Genomic DNA, 23,174 nt, shown 5'->3' with positions numbered 1-23,174 from the left:
AATACCCAACAGTGGAATAGGTGGATCATATGGTAGTTCTATCCTTGATTTTTTGAGGAATCTCCATACTGTTTTCCATAGTGGCTGCACCAGTTTGCACTCCCACCAGCAGTGTATGAGAGTTCCCTTCTCTCCACATCCTCTCCAACACATGTTGTTTCCTGTCTTGTTAATTATAGCCATTCTGACAGGCGTGAGGTGATATCTCATTGTAGTTTTGATTTGCATTTCCCTGATAGTTAGTGATTTTGAACATCTTTTCATGTGTCTGTTGGCCATCTGTATAACTTCTTTGGAGAAATGTCTGTTCAGGTCTTTTGCCCATTTTTTACTTGGGTTGGTAGTTTTTTTGTTGTTGAGATGCATGAGTTCTTTATATATTTTGGAGATTAAGCCCTTATCAGATGTATGGTTTGCAAATATCTTCTCCCAATTGTTAGGTTGTCTTTTCGTTTTGTTGATGGTTTCCTTTGCTGTGCAGAAGCTTTTTAGTTTGATGTAGTCCCATTTGTTTATTTTTTCTATTGTTTCTCTTGCCCGGTCAGATGTGGTGTTTGAAAAGATGTTGCTAAGACCGATGTCGAAGAGCGTACTGCCTCTGTTTTCTTCTAGAACTTTCACAGTTTCAGGTCTTACATTCAAGTCTTTAATCCATTTGGAGTTAATTTTTGTGTATGGTGTAAGGTAAGGATCTACTTTCATTTTTTTGCATATGGCTATCCAGTTTTCCCAACACCATTTGTTGAAGAGACTTTCTTTTCCCCATTGTATGTTCTTGGCTCCTTTGTCAAAGATTAGCTGTCCATAGATGTATGGGTTTATTTCTGGGCTTTCGATTCTATTCCATTGATCTGTGTGTCTGTTTTTGTGCCAGTACCATGCTGTTTTGGTTACTATAGCTTTGTAGTATATTTTGATATCAGGGAGTGTGATACCTCCAGCTTTGTTTTTTTTCTCAGGATTCCTTTAGCTATTCGGGGTCTTTTGTTGTTCCATATGAATTTTAGGATTCTTTGTTCTATTTCTGTGAAAAATGTTGTTGGAACTTTGATAGGGATTGCATTGAATCTATAGATGGCTTTAGGGAGTATGGACATCTTTTTTTTTTTTTTTTTTTTAAAGATTTTTATTTATTTTATTTTTTCCCCCCAAAGCCCCAGTAGATAGTTGTATGTCATAGCTGCACATCCTTCTAGTTGCTGTATGTGGGACTCGGCCTCAGGATGGACGGAGAAGTGGTGCCTCGATACGCACCCGGGATCCGAACCCGGGCCACCAGCATCGCAGCGCACGCACTTAACCATCAAGCCACAGGGCCGGCCCAGTATGGACATCTTAACTATGTTAATTCTTCCAATCCAAGAGCACGGAATATCTTTCCATTTCTTTGTGTCTTCTTCAATTTCTTTCAGAAATGTTTTTTTTTTTTTTTAAAGATTTTATTTATTCAGCTTTTTCGCCCCAAAGCCCCAGTAGATAGTTGCACGCCACAGGTTCACATCCTTCTAGCCGCTGTACGCGGGACTCGGCCTCGCGCTGGACAGAGAAGTGGTGCCTCCGGGCGATCCCAGGATCCGAACCCAGGCCGCCAGCATCAGAGCGCACGCACTTAACCGCTAAGCCACAGAGCCGGCCCTCAGAAATGTTTTATAGTTTTCGGTGTACAGATCTTTTACCTGTTTGGTTAAATTTATTCCTAGGTATTTTATTCTTTTTGTTGCAATTGTAAATGGGATGGTATTCTTAATTTCTCTTTCTGCTACTTCATTGTTAGTGTACAGAAATGCAACTGATTTTTGTATGTTGATTTTGTATCCTGCAACTTTACCATATTCGTTTATTACTTCTAAAAGTTTTCTGGTGGATTCTTTAGGGTTTTCTATATATAAAATCATGTCATCTGCAAATAGTGACAGTTTCACTTCTTCCTTTCCAATTTGGATCCCTTTTATTTCTTTCTCTTGCCTGATTGCTCTGGCTAGGACTTCCAATACTATGTTAAATAGGAGTGGTGACAGTGGGCATCCTTGTCTGGTTCCTGTTCTTAGAGGGATAGCTTTCAGTTTTTCACGATTGAGGATGATGTTAGCTGTGGGTTTCTCATATATGGTCTTTATTATGTTGAGGTACTTTCCTTCTATACCCATTTTATTCAGAGTTTTTATCATAAATGGATGCTGGATCTTGTCAAATGCTTTCTCTGCATCTATTGAGATGATCATGTGATTTTTGTTCTTCATTTTATTAATGTGGTGTATTACGTTGATTGATTTGCGAATGTTAAACCATCCCTGCATCCCTGGAATAAATCCCACTTGATCATGGTGTATAATCTTTTTAACGTATTGTTGTATGCGATTTGCTAGTATTTTGTTGAGGATTTTCGCATCGATGTTCATCAGTGATATTGGCCTGTAATTTTCTTTTTTTGTGTTGTCCTTGTCTGGTTTTGGTATCAGGGTAATGTCAGCTTCGTAGAATGAGTTAGGGAGTTTCCCCCCCTCCTCAATTTTTTGGAAGAGTTTGAAAAGGATAGGTATTAAGTCTTCTTTGAATGTTTGGTAGAATTCACCAGGGAAGCCGTCTGGTCCTGGACTTTTATTTTTGGGGAGGTTTTTGATTACTGTTTCGATCTCCTTACTGGTGATTGGTCTATTCAAATTCTCCACTTCTTCTTGATCCAGTTTTAGAAGGTTGTATGATTCTAAGAATTTATCCATTTCTTCCAGATTGTCGAATTGGTTGGCATATAGTTTTTCATAGTATTCTCTTATAATCTTTTGTATTTCTGAGGTGTCTGTTGTAACCTCTCCTCTTTCATTTCTGATTTTACTTATTTGTGCCTTCTCTCTTTTTTCTTGGTGAGTCTAGCTAAAGGTTTGTCTATTTTGTTGATCTTTTCAAAGAACCAGCTCTTGGTTTTATTAATTTTTCTATTGTTTTTTGGTCTCTATTTCATTTATTTCTGCTCTGATTTTTATTATTTCCCTTCTTCTACTGATTTTGGGCTTTGTTTGTTCTTCTTTTTCCAGTTCCTTTAGGTGCATTTTTAGATTGTTTATTTGAGATTTTTCTTGTTTGTTGAGATAGGCCTGTATCGCTATAAACTTCCCTCTTAGAACCGCTTTTGCTGTATCCCATAAATTCTGGCATGTCGTATTTTCATTTTCGTTTGTCTCCAGGTATTTTTATTTCTTCTTTGATTTCTTCGTTAACCCAGTCGTTGTTCAGTAGCATTTTGTTTAATCTCCATGTATTTGTGGCTTTTCTGATTTTCTTCCTATAGTTGATTTCTAGTTTCATACCGTTGTGGTCAGAAAAAGATGCTTGGTATTATTTCAATCTTCTTAAATTTATGGAGACTTGTTTTGTGGCCTAATATGTGATCAATCTTGGAGAATGTTCCATGTGCATTTGAAAAGAACGTGTATTCTTCGGTTTTTGGATGGAATGCTCTGTATATATCTACTAGGTCCATCTGTTCTAAGGTGTCGTTTAAGGCCAATGTTTCCTTATTGATCTTCTGTTTGGATGATCTATCTGTTGGTGTAAGTGGAGTGTTAAAGTCCCTACTATTATTGTGTTACTGTCTATTTCTGTTTTTATGTCTGTTAATAATTGCTTTATATATTTAGGTGCACCTACATTGGAGTGCGTAGATATTTACAAGTGTTATATCCTCTTGTTGGATTGTTCCCTTGATCATTATGTAATGCCCTTCTTTGTCTCTTTTTACAGTTTTTGTTTTAAAGTCTATTTTGTCTGATATGAGTACTGCTACCCCAGCTTTCTTTTCATTGCCATTTGCGTGGAGTATCTTTTTCCATCCCTTCACTTTCAGTTTGTGAGTGTCTTTAGGTCTGAAGTGTGTCTCTTGTATGCAGCATATATATGGGTCTTGTTTTTATCCAGTCAGCCACCCTATGCCTTTTAATTGGGGCATTTAGTCCATTGACGTTTAAAGTAGCTATTGATAAGTATGTACTTACTGCCATTTTTTAACTTTTTTATTTTTTTTCCTCAGTGTTTAAGTAGTCCTTCTCTGTTCCTTACTTCTTCTATACAGAATTGATGGTCACTTTAGTTTGACCTCTGTCTGAAAGCTGTACTCTTTAACTACCCTCCTCCCTCCTTTTATGTTTTTGATATCATATCTAACCTCTTTTTTGTGCATTTGTATCCATTACGTTCTAATCATTGAAATAGATAATTTTTCCTATTTGTGGTCTTCTCTTTTCCCCTTAAATCAGTCCCTTTAACATTTCTCGTAACACTGGTTTCTTGGTGACAAACTCCTTTAATTTTTGCTTACCTAGGAAAATTTTAGTCTCTCCTTCCATTTTGAACGATAACCTTGCTGGGTAGAGTATTCTTGGCTGTAAGTTTTTTCCTTTTAGCACTTTAAATATATCGTGCCATTCTCTTCTAGCCTGTAAGGTTTCTGCTGAGAAGTCAGCTGATAGCCTTATGGGGTTTCCTTTGTATGTAACTTGACATTCTCTTGCGGCTTTTAGGATTCTCTCTTTATCTTTAATTCTGGACATTTTGATTATGATGTGTCTTGGTGTGGGCCTCTTTGGGTTTATCTTGTTTGGGGCTCTCTGTGCCTCCTGTACCTGGATGTCTGTTTCCTTCCTTAGGTTAGGGAAGTTTTCATCTATTATTTCTTGAAATAGATTCTCTGACCCCTTGTCTCGCTCTTCTCCTTCCGGGACACCTATAACACGGATGTTAGTGCACTTGATGTTGTCCCAGAGGTCCCTTAGACTGTCCTCACTCTTTTTAATTCTTTTCTCTTTTACCTGTTCACCTTGGGTAATTTCTTCTAGTCTTTCTTCCAGCTCACTGATCCGTTCTTCTGTATCCTCTACTCTGCTTTTGAGTCCCTCTAATGAGTTTTTCATTTCCAGTATTGTATTCTTCATTTCTGATTGGTTCTTTTTATATCTTCCATTTCTTTGTTGACATTCTCACTGAGTTCATCTATTCTTCTCCCCAGATCAGTGAGCATCCTTAACACTCTTAGTTTGAACTCTCTGTCAGGTAGGTTGCTCATTTCTGTTTCACTTAGTTCCTTTTCTGGGGTTTTGTCCTGTTCCCTTACTTGGAATGTATTCTTTTGCCTCCTCATTTTGCCTCTTTCCCTGTGCTTGTGTCTCACGTATTAGGTAGGTCAGCTATGTCTCCTGCTCTTGGATAGGTGACCTTATGTAAGTGATGGCTTAGGAGGCTTCCAGTGTGCTTCCCTCAGTTCTCAATGTTCCAGGGTGGCCCCTATGTGGGCTACGTGTGTCCTTCTATTGTGGCCTGTTAGCTCTCCCTATAGGCGCCCAGGGAGGCTGAGTTATGCTCCTGGCCAGCTGTTGTAATGCTCAGCTGCTTGTAGTTGTTGTGGGCCCTTCAGTCTCTTTATCAGGTGTGGGGAGCCCCAGCACAGTTGGCTGTAAGTTCTAATACCACATTTGTGTTGCAGTATTTCTTTTAAGTGAGTAGGCCCCCAGTGTGGCAGGTTGTTAGGCTCAGGGCCTTAGAATTGCTGTAAACCTCTAGCCTATTAGGTCTCTTGTCAGCTCTCTGAGGATTGCAGCTGGGTGGGGCTGGCCTCAGGCACAGGAGCACCCAATTGTTTCAGGCTTTGGAAGGTGGGGCAAACCTCCTATGTGGGTCTTTGAGAAGCACAAGTCTTCTGCAGCTGACAAGCCCTGCCGCCCAGAGGTCCACACACACAGTCAACACAGTCCTGCCCCGTGTGAGCGCCCTGACCTCCCCAAGCGGACCCAGTCTCTCCACGGCGGGAGCCCCACACACTCCGCCACCACCCCACACTCTCCACCCGCTCCTTGTGCACACCCTGCCCCGCTCAAGTCAGCTCAGTTGCCAGGCTGCAGAAAATCCAGTCACCAATCTATGCAGGCCCACACGTTGCCTGAGGGCTTGTTGTTAGGTGGGGCCAGTCTCTAGGGTGGGCTGCCTGCCTTGGCTGAGCTGGATTAAATCGGTGCTCTAGCGGGTGGAGCAGACCCTGGGCTAGCAGGTCTCAGGGAAAACTCCAATGGCGTCTGTGTCAGCACGCTCACACCAGGCCACAACAATGGCCGCCGCCAATGTCCCAGTCCCTGGAGAGGTCTCACCCCTCACCGAGATGCACTCAGGGCCTATTAGGTGAGTCTCTTGTCACCAAAGCAGTGTGCACCTTTCTTTCTGGTGATTTTAGGATGCTTTCTGGAATGGGTGAGTTTGTGCGCGGGCCCTTTAAGAGCCAGTTTTAGTTTCTTTGTGAACCGGGTTTTCTGGGGGTGCTCCCCAATGCTTTAGTAGCAGGCAAGGTCAGATATTATGCCACTGGTGTCGATTGTGCTGGGTCCACAAAATGCCCACAGCGGGGGTGCTCCCTGGCTCAGGGCCCCGCGCCTCCAGGGAGGCTGCGTACCTGTGAGCTGCTCCCGGGCGGCCGTGACGCTGGCGGCTTGTGAAGGCGGCGTTTTCCTCTCCGGAAGGGAGTCTCTGCCTCTTCCACCCCAGTTAGGATTGTCCGTTGTTGCAGGAGTTCCTCTCATCCAGTTTTCAGTTCTGTCTCAGGGGTAATTTTTCCACGAGTAGTTGTAAATTGGCTGTGTCCACGGGAGGAGGTGAGTTCAGAGTCTGCCTACGCCGCCATCTTGACTCCCGTCCTTCTATGGTGCGTTCCTTAACATATAATTTTTGTTTGCTTGTGCCAGAGTCCTGAAACACTACTAGCCTGAGGACACTGTAAACTAAGTTCTTGTTTTGAGTTTTTTTAAGAATCTTCAATCTTTTGAGTTGTATGAATTTGAATCACACTGCTAAGCATCCTAATAGAAAATAAATAGTTCTAACTTTGTCATGAAGACCTCAAGTACTAGCAGGGATTAGAATAAACTCTCCTTGAACAAGGTTACTTCTCTGTGTTGACCCAAACTTAGGCCAGGGTAGTTAATTTGGTGTGAACTACATAAAAAATATAAATATGTGTATATGCAATACATAAAAATATATGTATATGTAAATATATATAGTCTATGCATATAAATCTGTCTATAAATCATCTCAACTGTTATAGCCCTCTGATGTCATCAGCTACATGGCTAAGAACTGTATTTCAAAGAAGTATGGTTACTGAATGAAGAGAAAAAGGTTACAGGAAGTTGTCTTATTACTAATTCTAGATATTCTTTTTGTTAAGAATTACTAGTTGAATCTATGAATGCTGATAATTTTTTTCAAGGTAAGAATATTTTTCAGTTACCATTATATACTTTTAAACAATTTAACATTTATACCATTCAAATCAGATGTAATAACACAATATAGGAAAACTTCTAGTAAAATTATCTTATTTACTTATAATATCAATCTCCAACAGCTTGAAATAAAAATTTCCATGGTCTTAATTGAACTGTATGTTACTGTCTTTTAGAATGTCCCGTTTTTCATTAAAATAATTTTTAAACCACTCTATGTGTTCGATCTTCTGTTTAACACTCAGATATGGGTTTTTGGAAAGGCCACAGGTCACCAGCTCCATGAAGTGGCGAATTGGTCCTTGTTTTGGAAAATCCTCCAGGTATTTATCCAGAAATATATGTTCATAAAATTCTGAACCATCATCATCAAAACCTAGGAAATGAGACAAAATATATTACATTATAATTTTGAATCTAAAAGCTATATCATAAAATTAACATGAATGAGGTAACATAGTATTACAGGTAAAGGCATGAACTTTGGAGTTAGACATAGGTTTGCCCACCAATTTAACAACTGTGTGACTAGGCAAATTAATTAATTTCTCTGAGCATTAGTTTCCTCAGGCATAAAATGTGGATTAAAACAGCACCTTCTTCATGGAGTTTTTGTAAAGATTAAACAGACACAAAGCTCTTTTACAACGCTTAGCATACTGTAAATGTTTAAAGTGTAGCAGCAATTACTGCTAATGAATATTTTAATATCTAAAGCAACCACTAAGAAAACTATAAACTACACTAAAAAATACATAAATAAAACAAGATGGAATCCTAAAATATGTTCAAGCAGCCCATAAGAAGCCAAGAAAAGACAGAGGAATAAGAAACAAAGAAAATGAACAGAAAACAAATAATGAAATGGTTTCTTTTGTCACAAAATGTTTGTACAAAACAAACTTCAATACATTTAAAATAACTGAAATAATATATAGTATGTTTTCCAATCATAATGAATCAAAGTAGAAATTGGCAACAGAAAGATAACAGGAAAATGTTCGAACAGACTTAAGTCCTAACAAATCAATAATTACTTGACATGTAAATGGTCTAAATACACCAATCAAAAGATAGAGATTGGCAGAGTGGATGTAAAAATACAATCCAAGTACATGCTATCTACAAGAAACTCACTTCAAACACAACATAGGTAGGTTGAAGTAAAAGGACGCAGAAAGATATATCTTGCTAACATTAATTAAAAAAAAAAACAGCATGAGTGGCTATATGAGTATCAGACTTCAGAGCAAAGAAAATTACTAGGGAGAAAAAAGAACATTACATAATAAAAAGATCAATCCACCAAGAAGACTTAGTTATCTGAATTATGTATGCACCAAACAGACTTTCTAAACACCTGAAAGAAAAACTGATAGAAATAAAGGAGAACTAGCAAAATCCACAAATATAGTTGGAGATTTCAATATACCACTGTCAGCAACTGAGAGAACTGCCAGGTAAAAAATTAGCAAAGATATAGAAGAACTGAACAACATCAACCAAAAGGATCAAACTGATGTCTACAGAATACCCAACTATTGCAAAATACAAAATTCTTTTCAAGCATCCACGGAACATTCACCTAGCTAAACCCTATCCTGGGTCACAAATAAGCTTTAACACATTTAAAACAATTGAAATAATACACAGGACATTTTCTGATCATAATAGAATCAAACTAGAAATCAATAACAGAAAGACAAAAATCTTCAAACAGTTGGAAATTAATACACTTATAAATAATTCATGGGTCACAGAGGAAATTTCAAAGGAAATTTAAAACAAACAAATAGAATTGAATGAGAATGAAAGCACAACAAATCAAAATGTGAGACACAGCTATAACCTAATCCCTAATCTAAGCTCCCACCTCAAGAACCTAGTAAAAGAAGAGCAAAATAATCCCAAAGCAAGCAAAAGGAAGGAAGTAATAAAGATAACATCAGAAATCAGTAACAGTGAAAATAGAGAAAATCAATGAAACTGATATCTGGTTCTTCAAAAAAATATCAGTAAAATTGATAAATCTCTAGCACATCTGATAAAGAAAAAAGAACAGAAGACACACACCACCAATATTAGGAATAAAATTTACCATTATAAATCCTGAAATCATTAGAGGGATAATAAAAGAATACTACGAACAACTTTACACTCACAAACTCAACAACTTGAAAAAAACGAACAACTTAAAATCCATTAAACTACCAAAACTCAACGAAAATAAAATAGATAACCTGAACAGTCTTATAACTATTAAAGAAAAGGAATGTAAAATTTAAAAGCTCTCAAAAGAGAAATCCCTAAACCCAGATCACTTCACTGGAGAATCTGATCACACATTTAAAGAATTAACACCAACTTTACACAATTTCTTCCAGAAATTAGAAGAAGGGATACTTCCTAATTCATTTTCTTAGGCCAGTATTACTTTGTTATCCAAACCAGACAAAGATACAACAGCAACAACAACAACAAAAAAAAAAAAAAAGGAGAGAGAGAGAACTACGAACTAATATCTCTCATGAACTTGGAGGCAAAATTTCAACGAAATTAGCAAACCAATCTAACAATGTATAAAAAGACTTAGACACCAAGATCAAGTGGGATTTACTCCAGGTATGCAAGGCTGGTTCAACAGTTGAAAATCAATGTAATCCACCATATCAACAGGTTAAAGAAGAAAAATCATATGACCCAACACTCATTTTGATAAAAACTCTCAGCAAATTAGGAAAAGAGAGAAACTACTTCAACTTGATAAAGAGCATCTACACAAAGTCTACAACTAATATCATACTTAATGGTGACAGACTGAAAGCTTCTCCCCCAGGTTCATGAACAAGGCAAGGAGGTCAGCTCTTGCTCCTCTTACTCAACACAGCACTGCAAGTTCTAGCCCCTGCAATGAGGGAGGGAGGGAGGGAGGAAGACAAGGCATACAGATGGGAAAGGAAGAAATAAAACGCTCTCTATTTGTAGACAACATGATTGTCTACAAAGAAAATCCCAAGGAATCCACAAAAAACCTCCCAGAACTAGTAAGTGAGTTCAGTCAGGTTACAGGATACAAGATCAACACATAAAAATCAATCACATTTCTAATTAAATTTAAATTGGAAGACAACATATTAAAGAAGTCAATTCTCTCCAAATTGGTCTATAGGTTTAATGCACTTCCTATCAAAATCCCAGCAAAGTTTTGCCACAGGCAAGCTTATTCTAAAATTTATATGGAAAGGCACAAGTCCTAGAACAGCTAAAACAATCTTCAAAGAGAAGAGTGAAGTGGGAAGAATAATGCCAAGACTTAACTATATAGCTAGAGTAATCAAAAGAGTATGGTACTGGCAGAGGGACACATAGACCGATGGGACAAAATCTAGAACCCAGAAACAGACCCTGTTATGGACTGAACTATGTACACAGTTGATATAGACAATTGACAGGTTGAAGTCCTGACCCCCAATGTGGCCATATTTAGAGATAGGGCCTTCAAGGAGGTAATTAAGGTTAAATGAGATCATAAGAGTAGAGCCCAGATCCAATAGGACTGGTGTCCTTATAAGAAAGGCTGAAGAGACACCAGGAGTGCACACAGACAGAGAAAAGACCACAGACAGAGAAAAGACCATGTGAAGACACAATGAGAAGGGGGCCATCTGCAAGCCAAGGAGAGAGGCCTCAGGAGAAAGCAACCCTGCTAACACCTTGATCTTGGACTTCCAGCTTCCAGAACGATAAGAAAATTAATTTCTGTTGTTTAAGCCACCCCATCTGTGGTATTTCGTTATGGTAGCCCTAGAAGACAAATATGCCCAATTTTAAAAAACTTATTTATTTATTTGTTTTTATTGAAGTATAGTTGACATATAATATTGTATTAGTTTCAGGTGTACAACATAGTGATTTGACAAATATGCCCAACTTTTTCAAAGGTGTAAAGACAATGCAATGGAGAAAGGATAGCCTTTTCAACAACTGGTGACAGAGCAACTGAATATCTACTGATAGAAAAAAAAAATGAACCCAAACCTCATACCTCATACTAATTGACACACAGTGGATCACTGACTTAAATGTAAAACTATAAATCTTATAGAAAAAAAACATAGGGGAAAATCTTCTGGTGCTAGGGCTGGCAAAGAACTTGATACCAATAGCATGATCCATAAAAGGAAAAATTGGACCCCACCAAAATTAAAAACTTTTGGTCTGTGAAAGACTCTGTTAGAAGGATGAAAAGACAGGGGGCCGGCCCAGTGGCATAGTGGTTAAATTCGCACACTCCACTTTGGCGGCCCGGGGTTCACAGGTTCAGATCCTGGGTGCAGACCTACGCACCACTTGTCAAGCCATGCTGTGGCAGGCGTCCCACATAAAGTAGAGGAAGATGGGCACGGATGTTGGCCTAGGGCCAATCTTCCTTAGCAAAAAGAGGAGGATTGGGGCCAGCCTGGTGGCGCAAGCGGTTAGGAGCGTGCGCTCCACTGTGGTGGCCCAGGATTCACTGGTTCGGATCCCAGGCGCGCACGGACGCACCACTTGTCAGGCCATGCTGTGGCAGGCGTCCCATATAAAGTAGAAGAAGATGGGCATGGATGTTAGCCCAGGGCCAGTCTTTCTCAGCAAAAACAGGAGGAATGGCAGATGTTAGCTCAGGGCCAATCTTCCTCACACACACACAAAAAAAAGAGGATTGGCAGCGGATGTTAGCTCAGGGCTAATCTTCCTCATAAAAAAAAAGGATGAAAAAAACTACGGACTCGGAGAAAATATTTGCAAACCGTATATTCAACAAAGGACTAGTATCTGGAATACATAAAAAAACTCTCAAAACTCAACAGTGAGAAAAACAATCTAATTAGAAAATGGACAAAGATGCAAAAAACAAGAAGAAACATTTCACTGAAGAAGATATACAAGAAGATGGCAAATACACACATGAGAAAGATGTTCAACCTCATCAGCCATTAGAAAAATGCAGATTAAAATCACATCAATACACACCTCTCAGAATGTGAACACATCTAAAAGAAAAAATAATGACAACATCAAATGCTGTTGAGAATGAAGAGAAATTAGATCATTCAGACATTGCTGATGGGAATATAAAACAGCATAGTCACTCCAGAAAACAGCTTGGAAGTTTCCTTAAAAACTAAACATGCAACTACCATACAGCCCAATTGCACACTTGGGTATCTCTCCCAGGGAAATGGAAATTTATATTCATACAGAAACCTGTACATGAATATTTATAGCACCTTTATTCGTAATAGCCAAAAACTGGTAACAACCCAGATATCTCTTATCAGGTGAATGGTTAAACAAACCATATGGTACATTCAAACCACGGAATACTATTCAGTAATAAAACAAAACAACAAAAAACCCTATGGATAAATCTCCAGCGAGTTAATCATGCTGAGTAAAAAAAACCTAATCCCCAAAGGTTACATATTGTATGACTCCATTTGTATATATATTTCTTGAAATAACAAAGTTATAGGAATGGAGAATGGATTTAGTGATTGCCAGGGATCAGGGTCTAAGAAGGGAAGGCAGCAGGAAGCAAGCAGACGTGGTTATAAAAGGCCTGTAGGAGAGATCTCGAGGTGATGGAGCTGTTCTGAATCTCGACTGTGGTCGTGGTCACAGGAATCCACATGTGATAGAAGTGCACAGAACTAAACACACACACACACACACAAAGGAGTACATGTAAAACTGGTAACACCTGAACATGGTTGAAGGACTGTATCAATGCCAATTGCCTGGCTGTGATGTTGTATTGTGATTACGCAGGACGCGACAACTGGGGGAAAATGGGTAGAGTATACAGGATGTTTACTATTTCTTAAAACTGCATGTGAATCCACAATTATCTCAAAATACAAGGTTTAAAGAATGCTTTCTAATCACTTAGAATTATTTTTTACTTATTGAAACAGTTCTTTTTACTGATTGGGCCATTTAAAGATCTACACATTACTTTTATAAAAACTAAAATATACAGAAAATAAATCAAGGCGTTAGATTGCCAAACGGCCATATATCACTCCTATGCTTGTCTACATGCCCCTCTGCGAAATGACTTGACCATTCTTCCCATACAGCCTGTTTCTCCAACCCCTGAATTTAGGGTTGGCCAGGTGACCTGCTTTGGTCAATGGGATATTATCAAACACAACGCAACAAAGGCTTGAAAAGCACTGCACCTGTATCCTTGCTCTTCCTTGCTATTAGGAACTCTTCCACAGCCACGTGAACAAGCCCAGGCTAGTCTGTGTGAGGGGGGGTGACACACAAACCAGTTATCTCCATCTCCCCTGACAAGAGCCTGCACCAACAACAAGACATGTGAGAGAAGGCACTCTAGAACAACCCACCCCCAGCGAACCTGCCAAAACCAACCAGAAAACCCATAAACTCATGAGCAGTTACAACTCAGCTGTTGTTTTACTAAGTTTTGAGGTAGCTTGTTATGCAGCAAAAACTGATACAATTGGTTAAGGTATTCCTAAGGCTTCTTCACATTCAGAATCCAATTCTCTTCAACTGGCTTTTCAACACTGAGTTGTCAGTGGTCATGCTTTTCTACACACTATTAAGAACGTTCATGATGCAGCATTTCTTAAGAGTGCTCCACTATGGCCTCTTCCCACACCCCTTCTGCAAGTGTGGATGCACATACACACAGGCAATGACAACAACCTCTTCACTGATGCCAGACTAGCATGATAAGATGCGTCATGATTTCAGAGATATTAAAATGCTGAAGAACAAAAGTATGTCATATTCAATGAAATACAGTAAAAGAGATGGGTAGGAAGTAAAAAAAATGGAAGTTGTTCTCTAACCCACAACTCCCAACAACTTCTACTCACATCTTCCAAGGACAATCACTGCTAACATTTTGGTGTATACCCTTCTAATCCTTTTTCTATATACATATGTATTTTTTTTAAGAAGACAAATTATTGGTTAAAAAAATTTTTTAAATCTCATTTAGAATTCTATATGGCTCTCAACAGTTTATACCACCACACAAGTCTGTTATTCCTTTACTTTTTTTTAAAGGCAATATGCACCTGGGAGTGGGAATGGGGGAAATACAACCTAGAGAGGTAAAAAGTGAAAAATTAAAGCCTCACTTTGCTAGAGGTCTTTTCCATACAGCCAAACACTGTTAATAGTTTCATGTGACAATTATTCTATAAAAAATTCAATATGGCTAATGTTGTAAAATGAAAAACAGGTCAGGGCAGGTTTAAACTTCCAATATATTTGAAAGAGAGTATGTTAGGGCTTAAAAATAAGGTCTGTAGCATTGGGAACAAAATCAAGGTGATAACTGCTCTCAAAAATCCAATGGTGGGCCGCCCCCGTGGCTTAGCGGTTAAGTGCGCGCACTCCGCTGCTGGCGGCCCGGGTTCGGATCCCGGGGGTGCACTGACGCACCGCTTCTCCGGCCATGCTGAGGCCGCGTCCCACATACAGCAACTAGAAGGATGTGCAACTACGACATACAACTATCTACTGGGGCTTTGGGGGAAAATAAATAAATAAAATCTTAAAAAAAAAAAAAATCCAATGGTGACTTCTGGATTGAGATTTTGCTGTTGTTTGTTAGTTATTAGTATCCTCCTTAGATATACTAAGATATAACACTTAAAGAAAATTTTCCAAGAGAAACCTTTGAAAAAAATAGCCATGTTAACACAAGCTCAACAATTAATTTATTAAATCATTCATAGACATTGGTCTGAAGACCAACCATCTCTGACATATATGAAATCCTCATGGGGTAGATGGGCACAGTAATTATGACTATGCTGTATCAGGGGATTGCAGCATCTAATAAAGGGCGTAGGTAATCTTATTTCTTATCACCCTTGCTCTAGATGAGAGATTAACAATCTTTGTAATTTAGAATGCTCCAGGAGGGCATAATGAATAGATGCTTCCTGAATGAGTCAATGAATGAATGAGAGCCAAGTGGTACTGGCAAGTATAAAATGAAGGGAGAGAGAGAGCTAAAGGGGGGTTACTCTATACAAAGTAAGTTCCAGGTAGATTCAACAGGAAAAGGCTAACAGATCTGACTATGTACAAATTAAAATCGCTGTTGGTTAAAGACATTCTAAACAGTTACCAGATAAGCGGCAACGACTTCTAGTTAAAAAGTAGCAGACTTAATCCGTGCCTTTTAAATCTTCACTCCAAAGAAAGTAAAAGGAATAACAAGTATAAAAGTACAAAGACAAAGAGAAAAACAGACAGGAGTAGATCAGCAAAACTTTAGAAGGGGGAAAGTGGACATGTGAGCAGTAACTCATTTAACAGAGTGGAAGATGCTAAAACCAAATACCTTTAGAAGGGGAAGACAAGAAGAAGCAAACAGACTTCAAAGGCTTCAGGAATTAGAGGCACCACGTACCAGTGAAATTAGGAGTGGGGATGAGGGACAAAAAACAGGATTAATTAAAACTGGTTTAGGGAATAGTTAGATCTCCCATGTCCCATCTTCCCCATGCACCTCTAGATGACGACACTATCCATTCCCAAAGAAGATGGGCAGTTTATTTCTGGGTGAAATTAAAATGGGGAAGAGGAATAAGTCACTGAGTTGATAAGAGGGGAATTAAGTGAAAGTCTGCACGCTGAATGGTGAGACACGCCCCCGTCCAGTCCCGTCCCCTGCACGGTTCTCAGAGCACAGTCAATGCCTACAGCCTCAAGTCAGCAGTTGGAAGACTTCTTACTGGAGAGACTCAATGCAAAGCACTATTAACTATGGAGTTGTGATGGTCTCCAAATTGGCTCCTTCCCAACCCCTCTGAAATGAAGCCCACTAGCTGACAAGTCTCAGCATGTACACAAATCCAATAAACAGCTTTTTATGGTCTTGAACTCTAAAGTATGAACAAACATCCAAAGAACAGCAGACATTTTAGGAAAACCTCTAATATAAGTGAAAAACACCTTAGCAAAAACTGATACCCACCTAACAAAATCCATTTTCCATTTTTATCAAAGTAGAAGAATTAAAAACCCTTATGTGGCTGTTCAGCAACATTACATTTTCCAGCCCCCTTTGGGTGAGGCGTGGCCATACAACTACATTTTCACCAATGGAATATGAACAGAAGTGATGTGTGACATTTTCAAGCCAGAGCCTTTAAGATAGTAGAATTGCTTACACTATACCCTCTTCTCCCCTTCTTGTAAGCCTGAGCACAACGCTCCTGTGATTCACCTTTAATGATGCACATGAGGAAGATACAATGTGCACTTCCCTTCCCTACGGCAGGGAAGATACAACGGAAGAAACCTGGATCCTTGGACAACTGTGTGCAGCACAGCTGCTTACTGATCTGGAACTTGAACTATTATATCAAATAAATTTCTATCCTGTTGAACAATTGCATTTGTGGGGTCTCAATGAAACAGCAGCTAGTGTTAACCTAATACAAACTCCAAAACAAAAAGAAACTTTGAGGACGCTAAAAGAATGTTGGTAGCAGAAGAAAATCAATCTAATACCAGGAATAACAACAATTTTTAAAAAGGTGGGGGAGGTTAGAAGTTAAAAATATGATATTAGAAACAAAAACCCAAGAGAAAGGTTGTAAGATAAAGTTGAGGAATGTTCCCAGAGCTTAGAACAAAAAGAGATAGAGAAGAGATTAGGAGACCTAAATTATCAAATAAATAATAAAAGAAAATTTCTCCAGAATGGAAGAATAAAGTTCCCAGATTAAAGGCCCCAATGGTGCCTAGAACAATGATTTTAAACAAATAAAATCCCTTGCCAAAGATCATCATTCTGAAACTTATGAATATTATAGTCATACTAATATAAACAATGAATACAGATGGAGCAAAAATTATGCTATATCTATATCGAGAGGATGAGGGGAAGACACACACACTAGATAACATCTAAAATGGATAATAGAATTAGGCATATAATTTAGAAATATAAAAAATAAAATACAGCTGAAAGATTGAAAGAGGTTGGCTCTGAGAAAACCTGATTAGGTAACAAAAAGAATTGCTTTATATTAAACTATAAGCTTACTATGACTTTAAAAACTCAAATTAATTTGTAAAGAAAGAGACAGACTAGGAGACAATATTTCCAACTATGTAAGAGTCGAAGTATTAAAGTCTATAATATATATCAAGTTCCTACAAACTGATAAAACAACCTAACAGATAAAGTCAAAGGATATGAAGATGTAAGTCACAGAATACAAAATAGCCAATAACCATACAAAAAGATGCAGAATCTGGTTAGCAATCCAGGAAATGCAAATAAAAACACCAATGATACCACTTTTGCCCTGAATATTTGAAAGATTAATAAATATGCAGCATTAGGTGAGGTGTGGAGAGACAGATTTTCATACAGTTGGTTGAGAGTCAACTGGCTATCTTTTTAGAAGAGAATGTGTCAATACTTACTGCAATGTAAAATATACCTATTGTTTGACCCTTCTAGGAATTAAAAGTACTCAAATATGTACAGAAGGACAAATATAGGGCCGACCCTGTGGCTTGGCAGTTAAGTGCACGCGCTCCACTGCTGGCCGCCCGGGTTCGGATCCCGGGGGCGCACCGGCACACCACTTGTCCGGCCGTGCTGAGGCCACGTCCCACATACAGCAACTAGAAGGATGTGCAGCTATGACATACAACTATCTACTGGGGCTTTGGGGAAAAAAAAGGAGGAGGATTGGCAATAGATGTTAGCTCAGAGCCGGTCTTCCTCAGCAAAAAGAGGAGGATTAGCATGGATGTTAGCTCAGGGCTGATCTTCCTCACAAAAAAAAAAAAAAAAGGGATACATGTTATATAGTAGATGAAACACAGCATACTACATTACTGTATATACCATAAAAATACACAAAATATTAAGAATTTGTTAAAGGATTTGTAAGTCTCTAAAGTTCTCCTATATGAAGTAATACTTTATGAAGATATAAGACTAAATATTTCTGATATTAAAACTTCCATTCCATTTATTAATCAAAACAAATGAAAAGTTATCAAAAATTAAAATATTACAGTGACAGCATACTACTACAAAGGTTAAAATAGGGACTACATTTTCCTAAGACTTACTGAGGTGCTTCCAATTTCTAGCTAATCTTACCATAAAAGTAAATGAATCTCTTCTAATTGAAAATACATCTATAAAATTCAATGAAAATGTTTAGCTGATGACAGCATGAGTGCCATAAAAAATTAAGAGCATAGTAATACTGTTTTCCTTTCCTTGACTGAGGAAGAGGTAACATTTCCAGAAAAATCTCCAGGAAAGTAGATAATATTTTATTACCAGCTGAAAGCATCTAGGTACGCAGCGAAAGAATTTCAAAGCCTCCTAAAATTTGTGCTTTGAATGGCTTTGAGTACAAGAAACTTAAACCTCATTAATGCAATGGTTTTATGAATAAAAGATACTGGCATAAGACTTTAAGAGTTGTAATGTTCTCTAAAATTGAAGTATAATCTCATACCCAGTATTTAATGAATTAGAAGATTTACCAGGTAATCTCTTGCTTAGCAACTAGAAAACTGTCATCATTTGCAGTTCTCAACACTTTTATATCATAGAAATTCATGATGTATTTCTGTCATATAATTTTACTTCTTCAGTTTCCTCATCAAACGTCTAGAATTAAGCGAAATTGTAACGTTCTTTTTAAAAACACTGTCAGATTTCTTTTAGGACACCACAAAGATGTCTATACAAAGTTTCAAGATTCATGTAAATATCTAGACATCTGCCAGATTGACTCTCAATCACAGAATTTTACAAATGTCTGAACTTAAGACTTACCCGCTTCATTGTTAATTGGGAACTCCCACAGTTTCCCCTCTTTTGTCCACTGGATCATCTGTTCAAAACCATTCTGAAAGGGCTGTTCATTTACTGCGGCTAACTGCTTAGCAAATTCCACATCCCACAGTGAAGGTGCTGTCTCTGTATAATAAAAACATTCCAAATTAGCACAAGTCAATGTAAATATCTTTATTTCTAAAAGTGTTACAATCAACTCTGCACTGGTAATACATTTTCAGACTTTGAAGCTCATAATTAAACAGTATATAATGAAAGGTCACTCTCTGAGAGCTAAAATTGAAACAAAAATGATACATCAAGACTACAACTACAAAAATGGCAAGCCTTAACTTTTGTTTTACTACAATGCTATGTAATCAACCCCTAAAGTCTCACTGCCCCCTCTACTGGAAAGGAAAAAAGAAATGTGTATTTTGTTTAAGGATGTTCTAATGAATGTGAATATTTTTTGGTTTTTTTGTTTTTTGTGAGGAAGATCAGCCCTGAGCTAACATCTGATGCTAATCCTCCTCCTTTTTTGCTGAGGAAGATTGGCCCGAGGAAGATTGGCCCTGAGCTAATATCTGTGCCCATCTTCCTCTACTTTATATGGGACGCCGCGACAGCATGGCTTGACAAGTGGTGCGTAGGTCTGCGTCCAGGATCCGAACCTGTGAACCCTGGGATGCCAAAGCAGAGCACGCGCACTAAACTGCTTGCACCACCAGGCCGGCCCCCGAACGTGAATATTTTTTATTCAACATGTGACTTTAAAATCCAGGTTGTTTATTTTTAGTCTGTTAAGATAAGTCACTAATGTACTACTAATAAAGACCAAAGAAGTTAAATTAGCATAATTTAATAACAATGATAATGACACTACAACTAATGGATATTGAGCTCTTTCTCTGTGCTTTTTTTTCTTTTCTCTTTTTTTTGGCTGAGGAAGACTGGCCCTGGGCTAACATCTGTGCCCATCTTCTACTTTATACAGGATGCCGCCATAGCATGGCCTGACAAGTGATCAGAACCCGGGCCGCCAGCAGTGGGGCTCGTGCACTTAACCACTGCGCCAAGAGGCCGGCCCCTGTGCTAACTGCTTTTTATGCATTAGTTCATTTTTTTTTTTTTTTTTTTTTGGTGAGGAAGATCAGCCCTGAGCTAACATCCATGCCAATTCTCCTCTTTTTGCTGAGGAAGACTGGCTCTGAGCTAATATCTATTGCCAATCCTCCTCCTTTTTTCCCCCAAAGCCCCAGTAGATAGTTGCATATCCTTCTAGTTGCTGTATGTGAGACGCTGCCTCAGCCTTGCCGGAAAAGCAGTGCGTTGGTGCATGCCCAGGATCCGAACCCGGGCCGCCAGTAGCGGAGCACGCACGCTTAACCGCTAAGCCACGGGGCCGGCCCCTGCATTAGTTCATTTAATCCTCACAACAACTCTACAAGTAAGGTAATATAATGTTAGCTTATGACCACCATCATATCACATGTTTCAATCATTGATTTGCTTTGGAAATTGAAGACATCTTTTAAGAATGAGTCGTATTCCCACTAGTCATTGCTGGTGGGAATGCAAAATGGTACAACCACTTCAGAAAGCAGTTGGGCAGTTTCTGAAAAAGTTAAGGATATACTTATCATACAACAATTTTACTCCTAGATATTTACCTAGAAGAAAACACACAACCATACAAAGACCTGTACACCAAAGTTCATGTGTGACCATGGCTCACCACACACTGACTGCGGGATATTGAGTGTGTTGGCCTAGAACATCTGACACAGAGAAAAGATCACTGCAGTTAGGCTTAATTAGCCACATTTGCAGAGTAAGCATACCAGTAAAATAACTTATCATGGTCATTTTTTTTTCTTATTCAGTGAACACTGATCAACTTAGGTCTTTTCCATGATCATCATCACCAACACCACTGTTAACAGCTGCAACTATTGAATGTCCAGTGTTCCAGGCACTGTGCCTGACACTTTAACTACATTACCTCATTTAATCTTTGAGATGTAGGTATTAGCCCCATTTTACAGCTGGGGAAAGGGAGACTCAGAGAGGTTAGTACAGCAGAATCTGAGTTTGAATAACCAGATCTACCCAACACCAAAACTCTTTTCCATTAAGGTACACTGCCTCTCAGCTCTAAATTACTCCAGGATAAGCAGTAGGGTCTATGACTATATCCTGTGCAGCAGTGCTAAGAACTTAGTGGGGAGCAAAATGTGGGAATCATGGGACAGAAGAACTCATTCATTCAGTCAATAAATAATTATTGAATGCCAACTATATGCCAGGTATTATTTTAGGTGGGAGGGAAACCGCAGTGAATAAATGCTAAAATTAGGTTTGCCCATTGTTCTTACCCTTGTATTTAAATGGGAACAAAAGACATTCTTTTTTTTTTGAAGAAGATTGGCCCTGATGGTTCTCAGGGCAGGCTACCCCAGGAGGCACCACTCTGGTATGCGGATTATTTTGAGCTGAAGACAATAAGGACTCAGAGACTCAGGAAGAATATTTGAGTTTCCCCTCCCAAACTGCCTAAAGAATTTAAAACAAAAGATCTGTTTCAGGAAGGAGTTATTATCATGATGGCTGTAAAGATAATGTAGGATAGAGGTTACAATAGGAAAGGCACCAAGCCCCTTTTATCAAACTCTGTCCCTCCCTGACCACATTATCGATAGATGACCCTGAAAAGAATTGTCTTCCTGCCCTCTGAAGTCCCAGACCACTACCCACCCCCAACACACTCCTCGCCTTTAGCTGCAATACTTAAGCAAGCAGCTTAGCCAGAGGGATGAGTTGCTCATTTCTGAGTTTCTCCCATGTATACATGTTATTAAACTTGGTATTATTTTCTCCTGCTAACCTGTCTTGTTGATTATTTGGCCAGCAATAAGAACCTTAAGGAAAAGGGTAGAGGGAGATTCTCCCTCTCCCCCAACAGCCCTGAGCTAACATCTGTTGCCAATCTTCCTCTTTTTTTCTTTTTTCTCCCCAAAGCCCCAGTACATAGTTGTGAATCATAGTTGTAGAATTACGGCTCTCCCATATGGGACGCCGCCTCAGCAGAGCCGTGAGTTGGTCTGCGCCCAGGATCCGAACTGGCAAAGCCCAGGCCACTGAAGCGGAATGCACGAACTTAACTGCTACGCCACCGGGCTGGCCCCAAAAGACATCCTTTAGACTCATGCAAGTATAGCTTACTAAAACGGTACCTTCATTAGAGTAAATTTCCATAAAGTTGTGCATTATTTTCCTTATTAGAGTATAATTATTTTATATTGTTTTATAAAATACATATAATTCAGTACTTTCTTGCCAGCTAATTTCAGTTTTAGGAATAAGATTTCTGATTTAAAAAAGCGAGCTAGTTCCTTCAAGAACCAAGTGCCTCTTCTGGCTGTTCATTAGATGGACAACAGCAGTTGCCCTGACAACAAATTCCCTTTTTGAGGCAAGCTTAACAGCTGCCACTTCAACAGGGGAGAGGCAATCCATTCTCCATGCCTGTATTTTCTATTCCCTTTTCATCAGACAGGACAGAAAGCAGTTTTCATAATAGAAGAAGACAAGTTGTTCTCTTAAGCTTCACCTTCAGTTTATTTATTTTTTTTGTGAGGAAGATCAGCCCTGAGCTAACATCCATGCCAATCCTCCACCTTTTTTTCCCTTTTTCTCCCCAAGGCCCCAGTAGATAGTTGTATGTCATAGTTGCACATCCTTCTAGTTGCTGTATGTGGGATGCCGCCTTAGCATGGCTGGACAAGCAGTGCGTCTGTGTGCGCCCGGGATCCGAACCCGGGCTGCCAGTAGTCGAGCGTGCACACTTAACCGCTAAGCCACGGGGCCCGCCCCTTCACCTTCAGTTTAAATGAACAAACACTGATTGAATTAACTCCTCTCTTCTATGGATATATATTTTACAGCTCAATTTGTTCAAAAAAGGATTTAAGATAACTAATTTCTATTATCTGTAAGCCAACTGGCTAGGTACTACTGGGTATACAAAAATCAATGAGACCTAGCTCCTAATA

At 38.9% G+C, this 23,174-nt stretch overlaps 2 protein-coding genes and 1 pseudogene across 3 annotated transcripts in view; 2 read left to right on the top strand and 1 right to left on the bottom strand.

Annotated features, from left to right (window-relative positions):
* Nucleotides 1–6,099: 6,099 nt before the first annotated feature.
* Nucleotides 6,100–23,174, top strand: part of SLC25A15 (solute carrier family 25 member 15) — an 82,195-nt gene continuing 65,120 nt past the window's right edge. Inside the window, exon 1 of the mRNA XM_087436130.1 lies at nucleotides 6,100–6,162. The gene's annotated coding sequence lies outside the window, so the exon portion shown is untranslated. The remainder of the gene's footprint in view (nucleotides 6,163–23,174) is intronic.
* Nucleotides 6,113–23,174, top strand: part of LOC147916137 (serine/threonine-protein phosphatase 4 regulatory subunit 2 pseudogene) — a 212,217-nt pseudogene continuing 195,155 nt past the window's right edge.
* MRPS31 (mitochondrial ribosomal protein S31) overlaps nucleotides 7,345–23,174 on the bottom strand; it is a 33,585-nt gene continuing 17,755 nt past the window's right edge. The window contains exons 6-7 of one of the 2 annotated variants that reach the window (XM_014797393.2): nucleotides 19,120–19,263; nucleotides 7,345–7,638 (exon numbers count right to left, since the gene is read on the bottom strand). In XM_014797393.2, coding sequence (XP_014652879.2) covers nucleotides 7,409–7,638; nucleotides 19,120–19,263 — 374 coding nt within the window. In that variant the 3' untranslated portion in view covers nucleotides 7,345–7,408. Of the gene's footprint in view, nucleotides 7,639–18,824; nucleotides 18,952–19,119; nucleotides 19,264–23,174 lie in introns of those variants that run through there. The other variant, XM_087436127.1, reaches the window with a different exon arrangement.

This window comes from Ceratotherium simum, chromosome 10 (assembly GCF_057802395.1).
Source record: "Ceratotherium simum simum isolate JZ-2026a chromosome 10, ASM5780239v1, whole genome shotgun sequence".
Lineage (NCBI taxonomy): Eukaryota > Metazoa > Chordata > Mammalia > Perissodactyla > Rhinocerotidae > Ceratotherium > Ceratotherium simum.
The sequence above is the reverse complement of the archived record's forward strand: the minus strand, read 5'-3'. Positions and strand labels throughout refer to the sequence as shown.